General features: G+C 35.9%; 1 protein-coding gene across 2 annotated transcripts; it reads right to left on the bottom strand.

Moving 5' to 3' along the window:
- Positions 1-3,593: 3,593 nt before the first annotated feature.
- LOC106783049 (hyaluronidase-4) lies at positions 3,594-13,001 on the bottom strand. 2 transcript variants are annotated; one of them, XM_014739028.3, is made up of 4 exons: positions 12,786-12,992; positions 11,154-12,105; positions 7,891-7,980; positions 3,594-4,137 (listed from the first exon to the last, which is right to left on the bottom strand). In XM_014739028.3, the coding sequence occupies exons 2-4, from the start codon at positions 12,072-12,074 to the stop codon at positions 3,658-3,660; spliced, it is 1,491 nt and encodes a 496-aa protein (XP_014594514.1). In that variant the 5' UTR covers positions 12,075-12,105; positions 12,786-12,992; the 3' UTR covers positions 3,594-3,657. The 2 variants fall into 2 exon arrangements, with proteins under 2 accessions (XP_014594514.1, XP_023495356.1); XM_023639588.2 differs by lacking the exon at positions 7,891-7,980 and having other exon boundaries at positions 12,786-13,001.
- Between the last annotated feature and the right edge of the window lie 585 nt (positions 13,002-13,586).

Raw genomic sequence — 13,586 nt, 5'->3', positions numbered from 1 at the left:
CTTACTTTGATGATTGTGAGGGTTCCTACCAACCTGCCTGTTATCTGCTCGCAAACTCCAGATGGAATCTTACTTGTCAGAGTGCCTCAGCTCCTCCCAGGGCTCCAGTTCATCCTCCCATCCAACATAAGAATTTTGAGTAAACATAGCCAACAAGTGAACTATGACAGTTTTTTCAGTCATTCCGGTCCTTCATAAATATAAATGGATGACAAAGATTCACCAAACACTAGATACAGACCAAAAGTATGAAAGAGAAGAAATGAGTAAAGAGAATAACTTATCCCAGAGGAAATGGAACAGAATAAAATGAATAACAGTAACAATAAAAAAAAATCTAATTGATATTCTCAGAGAGATTTAAGAAGCTGTTGAATCCACAAACCAAAACAAGGTTACTATGAAAAAGGAGAAATCACATTACACACACAAAAAAGGCTTCTTTGGAATTAAAAATATCAAAATATGATGAAGACTAAACTAGTAGTCCAGAGGAAAAGGTGAGGAAATCTATAATAAAAGAAAAGAATACAAAGACTTAGAATCTATGAAAGGAAGGCAACACCAATTATAGATCTAGAAGACCTGAGATCCATCTAATAGTAATTTCATAAGTGAGCAGAGAGAATGGAGGAAAGAGAACCATTTGGAAGATAATGAAAGAAAATTATTCTGAGCTGAAGATGAGAATCTAAATTAGGAGAGAAAGCTAGAAGTCTTTGTAAAGAATATCTCTAATATAAAAAAAAACGTAATGACATGAATTTACTGAGGACCAGAAAGTATGATTGACATACTGTTTCTGCAATGAAGACATACATTCCTTCTGATTTAAAAATGAGTGGTGTGGAACAATTAAGAGACTGGAAAAACCAAATATCTGATCAAAAAGTTCATGTCCAAATAAAGGGTACTGTGATTTTTGAACAATTAATGGGAGGTAAGAAACAACGCTGCCCTAGACAGCAGTGTCATTGTACAGGTAATTCAGGAGAGAGACAGGAACTCTGGTTTCTAACAAGTACCACCTATCATCTTAGAAGGTACGTTTCATCTATTAAAGTGACTTGTAGTATTTACAAGATATTTTGCTTACAGATGTATCCTTTATTAATGTCTCTTGGAGAATTATCAAAAGCATAGAAATAGAGTTCAAATTTTGATATTTTTATTTAAGAAAAATAGAGATGTGTGTATTTCTCTTTGGATTAGACATAATTGATGACTTCTCTTTTTATGAGATAGTTGACTAAATATTATAGACTGGAAACCCCAAATTACTCATCAAAATAAATTATAACAAAAATTCAGTGTTTTCCATGATGCTTTTTTAACTTGAACAATTTTTTTTTAAAAACCAAAATTTTGAAGAATCTGTTATTAGACATGTGGCAATTCTTTTGGTTTTAGTTTCTTTTGCTTGCTATTGAATTTAAGTGAAATAAAATTTAACATTATTTTTAATTTAGAAAAAGATGATTTCTTGTGGGTGTTAGGATTGGGGTGTTTCCTATTTTCTTCACGTATTTTCCATATATTTTCCCTTTTTCTTTCACCTACCTCAACCCTTCTCCTTGCACCCTGATTATTTGGGCGGCACTGTATGTTTAAACACTGGAGAGCAGCAATGTGTCTCCTATGCTTGATGTATTCACTGATGACTGGATAAAATTGGCTATACCTCTCATTCTATACATATCTTATTTTCTTCATCTTCAAAATGGTGATAATATTTATTAATATTTGCCTTTTCCTGCTTTATTGGAATTCGTTGAATATCAAAATCCTGATGTAATCTTGTTGAAAAATTTATCATCACTGAAAGGATAAAAGCAGCATTCCTTTTCACTTATTATGGCTTATGCCAACTTTAATAGTTGTAAAAACATTTCTTCTTGTTCACAAGAATCTAATTACCGTAATTGCAGACTTGGTGTAGCAGGATACCAACGCAACAGGGAAACTTAGCAAATAGACCTCAATTTAGCTTACTATATTTTACTGCCTCTAACTTTTACTTCTCCTGAAAATGAATGAATGAATGATGAATGCATGGACAAACAAATGAATTCAAGTCTGAATCTGAGTGTGATCTATCAATCAAAGCTCTGTATGTATTCCAGAACGAAATACATATGAAAGTGCAATATGTGAAAGATATACAAGAAAATCTCTTCCCTAAACTAAGGAGGGAAATAGCATTTGGGGTACTATAATCAGAGTCTGTATGAAAGAAGATAATCTGGGTTATAACTAGGTCAGGTCAAGTGACCACATGAATTTTTCAAATGATTTGCCACTCATTGAGAAAAGGAGATGAAAGGAGATGAATTGCTTCAATATGGTATACTTTAATAAACCAACAAGTATCAAATCAAAGAATTTCACATATAAATTCCATCTTACGGGAGTCCAAAAGGACTTACCTTCTGATATTGACGATTGCCAATGAATTTCCAAGAGCCCTAGATACTTTGGATAAAATTGAACTCTACAGCATTTAGTATGGATCCCCCTCACTCTATGACTTGGTATTCTGGGTCACTTGTATTATTTAGGAATTACCAGTCCCTGGAGTGAAAACAGCTATAACATAATGGTTGCCTTCTTTACCTCCCATGTTATTGTGTTTTCCATGGCCCATATGACCTTATTACAAGTTTTTAATTTTTTATATACGACTGGAGTCTCAAGAACATTGTTGCAATATCTAATCATAGTAGACGCTCTTGTTACTACAAAATTTAAGTGTATATTATTTACTTATTTTATTTATTTATTTTTTGGTGAGGAAGGTTCACCCTGAGCTAACATCCATTGCCAATCCTCCTCTTTTTTCGCTTGAGGAAGATTAACCCTGAGCTAACATCTGTGCCAATCTTCCTCTACTTTGTATGTGGGATGCCTCCACAGCATGGCTGATGAGTGGAATATGTCCACACCTGGGATCCAAACCCACAAACCCCAGGCCGCCAAAGCAGAGCACATGGAACTTTAACCACTTGGCCACAGGGCCAGCCTTGTATATTTATTTTTTTAAATATAGATATTATATCTTATTTGACCTGCTTTCCTTCAGAAATTTCTCTTCAATTATTAAAAAAAAAAAAATTACCTTCACTCAATTCTTAGTTTGAAAAAGTTAATGACCCGCCCTCCCCCCTGACTCTTGCTCCTGCATCGGCCACACTGACCTTTTTGATGTCCTGAAACACTCCAAACCTGATCCCACCTTAAGGCTTTTGCCTTTGCTCTTCCTATTCCCTATTCTGAGAAGACTCTTCCCAGATACATCTGTGACCTGCTCCTCCTGTCTTAGGGTGAGCTCATTAAGGAGGCCTTTGCACTACATTATATAAAATTTCCTGCGCTCCCTCACACTCCCTAATCCCGTAAACCTGCTTTATTCTTCCCCATAGCACTTATCACCATTTGATATATATGTACTTGCTTATTTATTGTTCATTTATTCTCATTCATTTTCCCACAAGAATTTAAGCTCACCAAGGACAGGCACTTTGGTGTGTTCACTTCCACATTCCTAGTGCCCAGCATGAAGTAAGCACCCAGTAAATAATCACTCTATCAAGGAATGCAGTCAATGATTAGTTATTTTTTTACTTTAAAGCCAATAAATATTTTAGAAGTAGGTTGAAGTTAAAGAAAAAATAAATCAACGTTTTCTTCTCTTTCGTATTTCAAGGAAAAATTGACATTGTAGTAGGGGGTAAAAAAATTCAACAGAATCACAGATAAGGGCACGCTGAGAAAAACTGAGAAATTAAAGTTTGCCATAGAAGCCTTATTCTTCCCTCTCAGGAGATCTGGAGGGCGTTGCTGGCAAGACTCTCCATGCCAGCCATAATAGCAGTGACACACAAATGCATTCTTCATGTCCTTTATTGTCTTCAGCTTATTGACTGGAGAAATGAGGAATTTGAAGCTCTTATTTAGGACATATTTCTTACTGCTACTTTCAGGCATATGCAGATATGAGGAGGATTCAAGTGTTTTTCGAACACATCTTCCATTATTGTTGCATAGACTTTGACTGCAGAGTTTGGCTGCAGACGTAACATTAACAGCGTAATGGCCCAACGGTCCTTGAATAGACTTTTGCACAGACAAGCATGCCTCCTGTTGGAAAAAAGAGATCTATTTAGTCGCTTTCCAAGTGTCGTTCCATTATGCAGGTGGTATTAATGCCTTAAGTTTTCTATTTGGTAAGACTGAGGAGAAAGATCCACGTCTGGTTAGAAATACTATGACCTACCAACTCCATATCATTTTCAGGGGAAGACAATTACACATTTTCCCACTAGAGACTATTCCTTAATACAAAGAGATATTTGTAGTAACACTTTAAGAAGATAATAATTTATATCGGATTTTTTTTTAATTTAACTTTAATTATGAAACATTTTCAACACTGAAAATGTTGCTTTATGTCAACATGAGGTCAGATTTTTCTAAGACTGCCAAGCTTTCCCAGTCTTCTCCCTATCTCTACAGAGATAACAGTTCTCCTGAAGTTGGGGGAGTAGACTTTGCATCCATGCTTTTATAACTTTCCTACATATATACATGTAATTATGAACAATATGTAGTATTATTTTGTGCTTTTAAAGTTTTATATAAATTTATATCGCTTGGAATATTTTATTTTCTGCAATTTGCTTTTTAAACTTAACATTTTCTAAATTTTTTTTCATGTTGAGACATGTATCTCTGGTGTTTTCATTTTAGCTGTGGATCAGTATTTCGTAGTATAAATATACTATACTTTATTTACCCATCAGTCACATTGTAGGAGGTAGAATATAAAATATTATTTACAGACAAATGCCCAAGTCCCTGTACTCGTATATAGTGGTACCCCCTTTTCCAAGGGGGATACATTCCAAGACCCCCAGTGGTTGCCTGAAAGTGTGGATAGGACTGATCCCTATATATACTATGTTTCTTCCTGTACATACATATTCATGATAAGGTTTAATTTATAATTTAGGCATGGTAACAATAACTAATCATCAACAATAACTAATAATAAAATAGAACAATTATAACAATATACTGTAATAAAAGTCATATGAATGCAGTCTCTCTCTCTCTCTGTCAAAATATCTTATTGTCCCATACTCATCCTTCTTCTTCTTGTGATGATCTGAGATGATACATGCAATGCCTACATGATGAAATGAAGTGAGGTAAATGACGTAGGCATTGTGACATAGTGTCCTGGGCAAGATGGAGTAGGATGGCACAAGATTTCATCATGCTGCTCAAAATGGCTCTCAATTTAAAGCCTATGAAGTGCTTATTTCTGGAATTTTCCATTCACCATTTTCAGATCACAGTTGACCACGGATAACCGAAACCGCGGAAAGTGAACCCATGGATAAATGAGGGTCCAAAGATGCTAAGTAAGGTTGTCTTTCTACAAGTGTGCCATTAGGTGTTATTGATGTATCCACAACTTTGGGCTTTAACAGGAGGACACATTTCCACCTATTGGTGATTTTACTGCTCCTAGGATGGGCTAGCCTAAGCGAAACGATATTATCGGCTAACCCAGAAGCATCCAGCTAGAATCTTGATAAACACCTGCCTTTATCCATATAGGAAGGACTATGGGAAAATCCTAGTAGATTCATTAATAGCATAAATTGAGTTTTCTATTAGTGCTCCAATTATTTTGATTAATATTAACACTAATTCTTAATTAAACTCCAATTAATTTAAAACACTAAGATATTTTCTCAGTAAAAAAGAGGCCCCAGAACAGTGAATCCATCTAGTAAGGATTTAGAGGGTTCCAATGGAAAGTCAAAGGCAGAATAAAGCTCCTAACGACAGACAGCTGCACAAGGTATCGCTCTGGACAGTAACAGGTTCTGAAAATCCTATGTGGAATGTTTTTGATCCAGGCACATTCAGTCTAGGTCAGCCTCATTCTATATTTAGGAACAAATGCTATTTTTAGCCAGAATGAGATTCCTTGTCTGAAGCATCTGAGAGGTTTCCAGGACAGATGGAATAAAAGAAAAACAAGCAAACCATTGAACAGAAAAAAAGAAAGGAAAAGACTGGGGGGAGACTGTAATGAAAGAGAGCATAGAACACAGGTAAACACGATCAAGTTCACCTTGGGCATCCCCTGTTCTGTCTCAGCCCTATTCCTTGAAATACCTTCTTCACTTACTCCCAGGACATCACACTCGCGGCTTTTTCCTACCTCACTGGAGGCTCCTTCTTAGTCTCCTTTACTAGCTCCTGCTCATCTTCCCTGCCTCATAAACACTGGAGTGCCCCAGGCTTAATTCTTGGACCTCTTCTCGAGCTATACTCTCACTAGAAAAACTCATCCCATCTCATTGCTTTAAGTAGAACTCCCAAGTGTGTATTTCCCACACTCCATTCCTGAACTGATTGTATACCCACCTGCCTATTGGACCTCTCCACCTGGATGTCTCACAAGCACTTCAAACTTAACGCTCTCTAATTTGATCTCCTGACTGTCTTCCCAGCCTGCGACTCTGGCAGCCTTCCCCATTTCAGCATATGCCAAACCCCTCTTTCCAGTACCCCAGGAGCAAAACCTTGCAGGTGCAAGTTGCATGGGGGATGAGGGATCTCAGCAGCCCCTCATGCAAGAAAAAGCTGGCCCCCACATGGCAGCCATGCAGGAATACCTTAAAGAAACAAAAACAATTAGAAATGGCACCAAATAAATAAAAATTACATTGCCCACTTTGCCTCCTCCCCAACCCTATCTCCTGCCCCCGTCCTTGAAGCAAATGAACAAAGGGACCGACCATACTCCTCTTCCCCATACCTGAGATCCAAATTTGGGATGTGAGGAGGAGGGGTGAGAAATTTTAACCTGGATAACAATAACCAACACCTATATGGCACTTATTGTATGTCAGGTGCCCCATTTTTAAGTGCTTTACATCTATTAATAATGTAATTCTCAGGGCTGTGAGATAGATACAATTATTCTTCCCACTTTACAGATAGAGAAATTGTAGAGTCAATGACTCGGGCAAGGTCACGTGTCTATTAGATGACAAAAAGTGAACACTGGAATCCAAGCAGTCCAACTCCAGGCCTCCTGCTCTTAACAACTCCATCATGCTGACTTGTGCTATGCCAAATGAGAGAGAGACAGCTGTTCTTAATTTTATGAAACAAAAAATACCTGAAGATGGGACTATCTGTTAATACCTGGAAGTAAGGAAAAACTATGATCTCAGAATTTTCATGTAGGCAGTGAGACAGGAGACCAACAGAGCATGTTCAAAGTCAGTTGTGGAAAAATAAGTTATTTTGTGTGTGCACTACTGTCAAGAGTAGATTGTTAATACATCTTTATACACAGATGTTTTTCCTTCCATAAGCATTTTTATCATAGGTAATCAGAAGATAAAGAACTGTTTTTGGAGACTCCATCCTCCTTAGTGTGGATGAAATAATATTTATTTTTTTAATTTAGTATTCTTTTTCTTTTGTCACATCTATATTATATCATTTAATCTACCACAATCCCTGTAGAGTAGGTTTTATTTCAGGACTTTTTTTTTTTTAGATGAAGAAACTGAGACTCACAGAGATTAATAACTCGCCCAAGATTACGCTCCTAGAATGTAAAAACTGAATTCTCACTTAGGGCTGTCTGATTGGAAAGCTGGTGTTCTTTCTGCACTTCTACTCGCCACAGTGGCTGGTACACAGTAGGTGCTCAAACAATGTTAGTCTCTGTAGTCTTTAAACTTCACTAAAGTCAGGTGAGCACATAATCAGCAACCATTTGCCTTTGACATGAAAAATTAAAACAAAAAACAACATCTAGAATATATTCAAGATGCTGACAGAGCAATCACTGCTTACCTTTGAATTAGCGTACTCATATCCTCCCCACAATATTATTCCTGCCGCCCCCAATGCAGCACTCTCACCAATTGTATGTACTAAGTCCTCCTAGAAAAAAGAAGTACCGCAAGCAGTTTCTGCCCAACCATATTTAGCCATTGACAATTCAATCACAAGACTCAACCCATCAACTGTGGTAAAGAACACATTGATAACATAATCTTTATTTCTAAAACAAAGGACTGTAGAGCAGAATTGGAAAAGGTAATTCTGCCTTGGATACTTACTTTTATTTGATATATATTTACGATATTCCAGGCAATATTCTAGACACTGAAAATATAAAAATGAAATAGATTCTAGTTCCTGTCCCTGAGAGAGTGCTTTAGTGTGATGGTTGAGATAGATATGTAAACAAGTAATTATAGTATAATAAATTAAGCTCTATATTAGCACCTACAAGACACATATAGATTAGAAGAAATGCTTGATGCTTCCTGGAAGAGGCTGGGAAGGCTCCTTGAAGAGGTGAAATTTCAGATGGATCTTTAGAAATGAGTATAAATTCATAATACAGATCGGAGAGAGCAAAGTTTTGTGTCCAGTAGGAAGAATAGGAGCAGAGGCTCATGTGTAGGAAAAAGCATGGTCCATCCAGAGAACTGCCAGTAACTCTTGTGGCAAAGCACAGGAGATCTGTGGAGAAATTAGGCATCTAAATCCTTGCATATAAACAGGATACAAATACAAAGAGTCTTTTATGCTATTTTGAAGTATTAGGACTTAACTACAAAAAAGTTTCGGTACTAGAAAGACAAAATTTGCAACTTTGAATGATATTTTTGGTTGTCACATAAAAAATGCCCTGGAGGGGGGGAGTCAAGATGGTAGGCAGGGACACCAGTTAGGAGATGTTGGAAACTGTTCAGTGAGAAATGATGAGCACCTCAGCAAAGACAGTGTCAGTCCTTGTAAAGCAGAGGGAACAGATTGAAGAGTTATTTGGAAATTAAGATAGATGAGTCTTGGTTACCTATTGGATAATGGAAAGAGAAGGGAGGCATCCAAGTGACTTTCAAGTTGGGTGACTAAGGAGGCTATAATTCACCAAGATGAGAAACTGAGGCGGTTATGTTCATGATTATAGACCAAGAGCAAAGAAGCAGGAAATAGGGAGGGATGAAAGAGAGAGCATGATTGATTGAGCAATCTGCATTCTTTCCTTCCCTGCGAGGTGTGGAAAATCAGAGATCCTGTGCAAAGGTGGCGTATTCAAAGACCAGACTGAGAAAACGGCCATGCTACAGCGAATCTTTCCTCATTATAGGAAGTCTCCCTTGATACTAGTACTTGTGTTCTGTAATTTGTCTAAGTAATACAACAAGAAAGGAAATCATTCTTCCATTATACTAACTAGTACCTCATTCCTTAAACATAAATCGTCTCTTATTTAAATTGAGACACTTCTGAAAGAAAATATCAAGAAGAGTGTTTTAAATGATTTCATTGAAAAGCTATGTTATTTAGAAAATAGGTGAGAAAGATCCATACTGTTTGTTGATAGCGAAACATGGAAGGCAATAGAATAGTATTAAAACACTTCAATATAGTAACATTCAGGTAATTCTATAGTTTTGATGAGGAGGATATGTCATCTATTGATTTCTGAAGTAGAACTCAGAAGCGATTCTTAAAATTGACTTCTAAAGTCTAATAGTGCAAAAAATGGGAAAGTTATGAACAAGACTTTCATTAAAATGTGGTTCATATCATTCTCCCATTTTCTATAAAGATAAAATATCTGTCTGTATGAATTATCTTTTTCTACTATTATAATTAATAATATATCATGCCTGACGTATTTTAGGCACTCAATAAATAATTTTTGAATGAATAAACATAATCTAGTCTTTTTCCCAAAAGGAGCTGAGAAAGTGATGTGGTTTGAGAGATCTGTTATTTGAGAAATAAATTATTCAGAAGACTTTGGTAGATGGCTGATGTCTTCAAAATATCTGGAGAACTGAAAGAAAGATTTGATTTATTCTATGTTGCACCAGAAGGTAGAATCAGAAGTGGTGGTATGAGGTTATTCAGAGACAGAGCAGACTCATACTCAAGAACTTTCTAGGATTTAATATTGTTCCAAAATGGGAGATTTCCTCTGGAATAGGGAGAGTCCCATCAAAAAGTACTAAAACAGAGGCCAGGTAAGAAACAATCTACGTTTGTATGAGAAGTGGATTAGATACTCTGAGACCCTCCAAATTTTTGTCATGATACTATGATTCTTTTCCTCCTAAACTTATTGAACAAACATTCCATTTTGAATAACCATGAGTAATCCTGCAATGATAGAAACGTCAAATTTAATTAACAGTGTTTGGATCAATAGATTTTATTCTGAAATATTTGAGAAAGAATTGATACTGCTTTTAAATGCCCTTATCTCAAATATAAGTGGTCTAAGAAAGTGAGCTGTGAGCTTTCTATCCACTGGCCCTGCTTTGTGTTGGGTACAGGAATAACAGAATTGTCAGACCACAGGCATGGATGCAGAATTGAAGGTTTCTTGTCTAGCCACCCATCCAATGATTGAATCCCTACAATAATATCCCATCTAAATGACAATCTAGCTTGAACACTTCCAAGTGTCTGCAAACTCAGTCTTCCAAACAAGCTCATTCTCACATCTCTGTGCTTCCTGCCTTGTGTTAAGTTTAAGGACAATCAATGTCTATCTGTTTATATAAATCACTTTTAATGCCTTGACATTAACCACCAGATGACACTGTAGACTCTTAAAGAAAAAAATCAACAGAATTTATGTTATTTTTCAGTTAACCCAATCAGCTAAAACATAAAAATACAATATAACAAAAAATATAGCTGGTTAATAATTTAACAAAGCTGTATTTTATATATTTTTGATTTAGAAAATTGTTGCCACTCATTTATATTAAAAAGGTGATTCTGAAATTTTTCCCTGGTTAAAATTAATCTATCTGTTACATGATTTAACTCAAGCTTAGCAACTGTTCTGTAGGAAACCTCTGTAAGTGTTAAGCTGGTAAGACTCATCACCTAAAAATGCTAACTAAACATCTAATTGTCAGTGACACTGTTTAAGAATTGGCTTGACATTCGAAGAAATATAATAATAGAATAGTGTTCTATTATTAAGGGAAAAGAAGCATCCTAAAACATTTTTTCCTGGATTTTATATATAGTCATTCTACTAAATTTCCATTTTATTGGTGAGTGACTGTATTTTTTCTTACCTGTGACAAAGCTTCAAGGCTGTGCAAATAAAATGGTCTGGAAAAAATAAAAACTGGCAAAACATAGTCATGTGTAGCCATTTCAGCCACTCTCATGGCTTCTCTAACTCGATAATGAACAAATTTCAAAGCATTTAAGCTTGATTTCAATATTTTATCCAAATATATTGAGGTATAAAGTGCTGTGCTTTTTTCCCATAGCCACTGGAGCTGGTCATTGTGGAAAATTTCATCATTTGGGCATTTACCTGTGTAGATCTGTGGATTTATCCTGTAGTCATAATTGTAGCAGTCTGGATAGAGATAAAAGCCCCATAAACATTTTGGTCTCATTTCCAAAGCCAGTGCAAGAGTAGTGTTCATAAAACTTCTTCCAGCATTTTCAAACTCCTTTTGGGCAACTGTTTTCACTTTCATTTCTGACCAATCAGGATGGTGGTTTCTAGTGAAGGCTAAGGAGTAGTTTTTATATATCATTCTATTGCCCCAATTTCTATCCCACTGAGGTTTCCAGCTTTCCCAGTCAATGACAACAAGACCTTCTGATCTCCACCAAGGGACAATTTTTGCAATGTCATCAGCAGTCTTCCTAAGGTGTTTAGAAAGGCTCATATTCTGTGGTATCCCTCCATTAAAGGATTTTCCATCTTGAGAGAAATAAGGATAATACCCTAATTGATTTGGATAAATTATGGCAATTGTTGATCCACTCTGAGTCTCTAAGGGATTTGATAAAATATTAAATAAAGGAAGATTCAGATCCACGTTGAAGAAATGTTCACACTGAATTGTTGGAGCAGCCCAGAAAATGTTGAAAGGTTGGTGCTTAATCACTGGAGGCATCGCTGGTTTGAGGGCAGAATGAGTGAACACGGTCAAGAGCAGCAGCATTCCTAACCATCCCACCAACGGGTTACACATAGCTTGTGGTTTTCACCATTACAGCAGTCTCCTTCAAAATAAAAAGGAGAAAAAACTTAGACGTGATGGAGTCAAATGTCCCTTTAGTTTTATACCACACAATGAATAGCATATCAAGTAAACTCAGGGTGGTGTTTAAGCTGTTCTTTAAGTGATAGACCAAGTTTTTTTAAAAGATTTATGAGATTTATTGACATCTAGGTCTAATTTATAGTTCCATCTGAACAAGGAAGTAAAGTCATCCTTTTTTTTTAAACTTGAGCTGTGAAAAAAAATTCAGTGAATAAAACTAAAGTAAGAGTTTTCATTCAAATCTCCAGCTATGCAAACTCTACCTGTTAGGTGTTCCGGTTTTGATTTCCTATTGTTCCAACTATATTGATTGAAACCATCCTGTAATAACAAACTTTTGGTTATAAGGGAAACTAGGAAAGAAAGTATAAATGGATAGCCATATCTCTTTATTGATTCCCAGAAAAGTGACTCCAAGAACACGCCCTATTGAAAATTAACAAATATTGGCATTTTAACAAATATTAAACAGAACAAAAAGAAATAACAAATGGCACTGACAGTAAGCAATACCTTGCTTGCTATTTGAAACGCACTGGCTTCATAAGTTTGTCCATCTGTTTGTTGTTTTCAAAAGACAGCAGTTCCCCTTGGAATTAGCATAGGCTGAAATAGAAAACAGATCGATATGGCATTTACCTGCTGTTGATTATGGATTTTGGTGTTATCATCTTCTCTCAGGTATGTAAATAAGCCTAAAAACCTATTAGTTCTTTAAGTCCATGACTTTGCCTTGAAGAAATTGGACTATATTTTCATTAGCTAAATTCCAAATGAAACCTGGCTCTTTAAGTCTTTTCTAAATCGTCAGTTGAACCAAAAACTGCCAAAGAATCTTTCCAGAATACAAGAACTATCTAATAATTGACACATTCCAGCCAACAAGATCTCACCCTGAAAGCAGTGAGGTTGAAGTTGTATACCAAAATTATTTTATCATGTACATACTTTTTTAAATGAAGGAATTTTAAAATAAAACAAAGGATGAAATATACTCAGCATCTTTTTAAGAGTCATATGTTACTTTTTATATAGTTTTTGCTGTGTGTCTTTAACATATTAAATGCAGGACGGATACCAATCAAAATCACATTTTAACTCTTGCAACATACCCCTCCAAGTTTGTAAAGAACCTTGGCTAAGTCATAGGCTCTCTGAACGTTGAATTTTTAAATCAACAACTGAGAATGATAATTTACTCTTTTAAATAAAGTAGATATTATTGAGACAACTGACTTCCTGAGGAATTTGTGTTATGGCACCAACCAGATGAATCACCAAATCAACAGAAATGACTCCACCCCTTCGCTCTTCTTCAACCGAGAGGTCTTAATGGGATCCCCCTTCCCCTAAAAAAGTCACAATAACCCTTCTTCTTAACTTTGTCTGGAATTTAGGGAAAATATAAGGGCACCCACTATCCATAAATATTACTCTTTA

Source organism: Equus caballus, chromosome 4, assembly GCF_041296265.1.
Source record: "Equus caballus isolate H_3958 breed thoroughbred chromosome 4, TB-T2T, whole genome shotgun sequence".
Lineage (NCBI taxonomy): Eukaryota > Metazoa > Chordata > Mammalia > Perissodactyla > Equidae > Equus > Equus caballus.
Note: the sequence above shows the minus strand (reverse complement) of the source record. Positions and strands in the feature narration are given on the sequence as shown.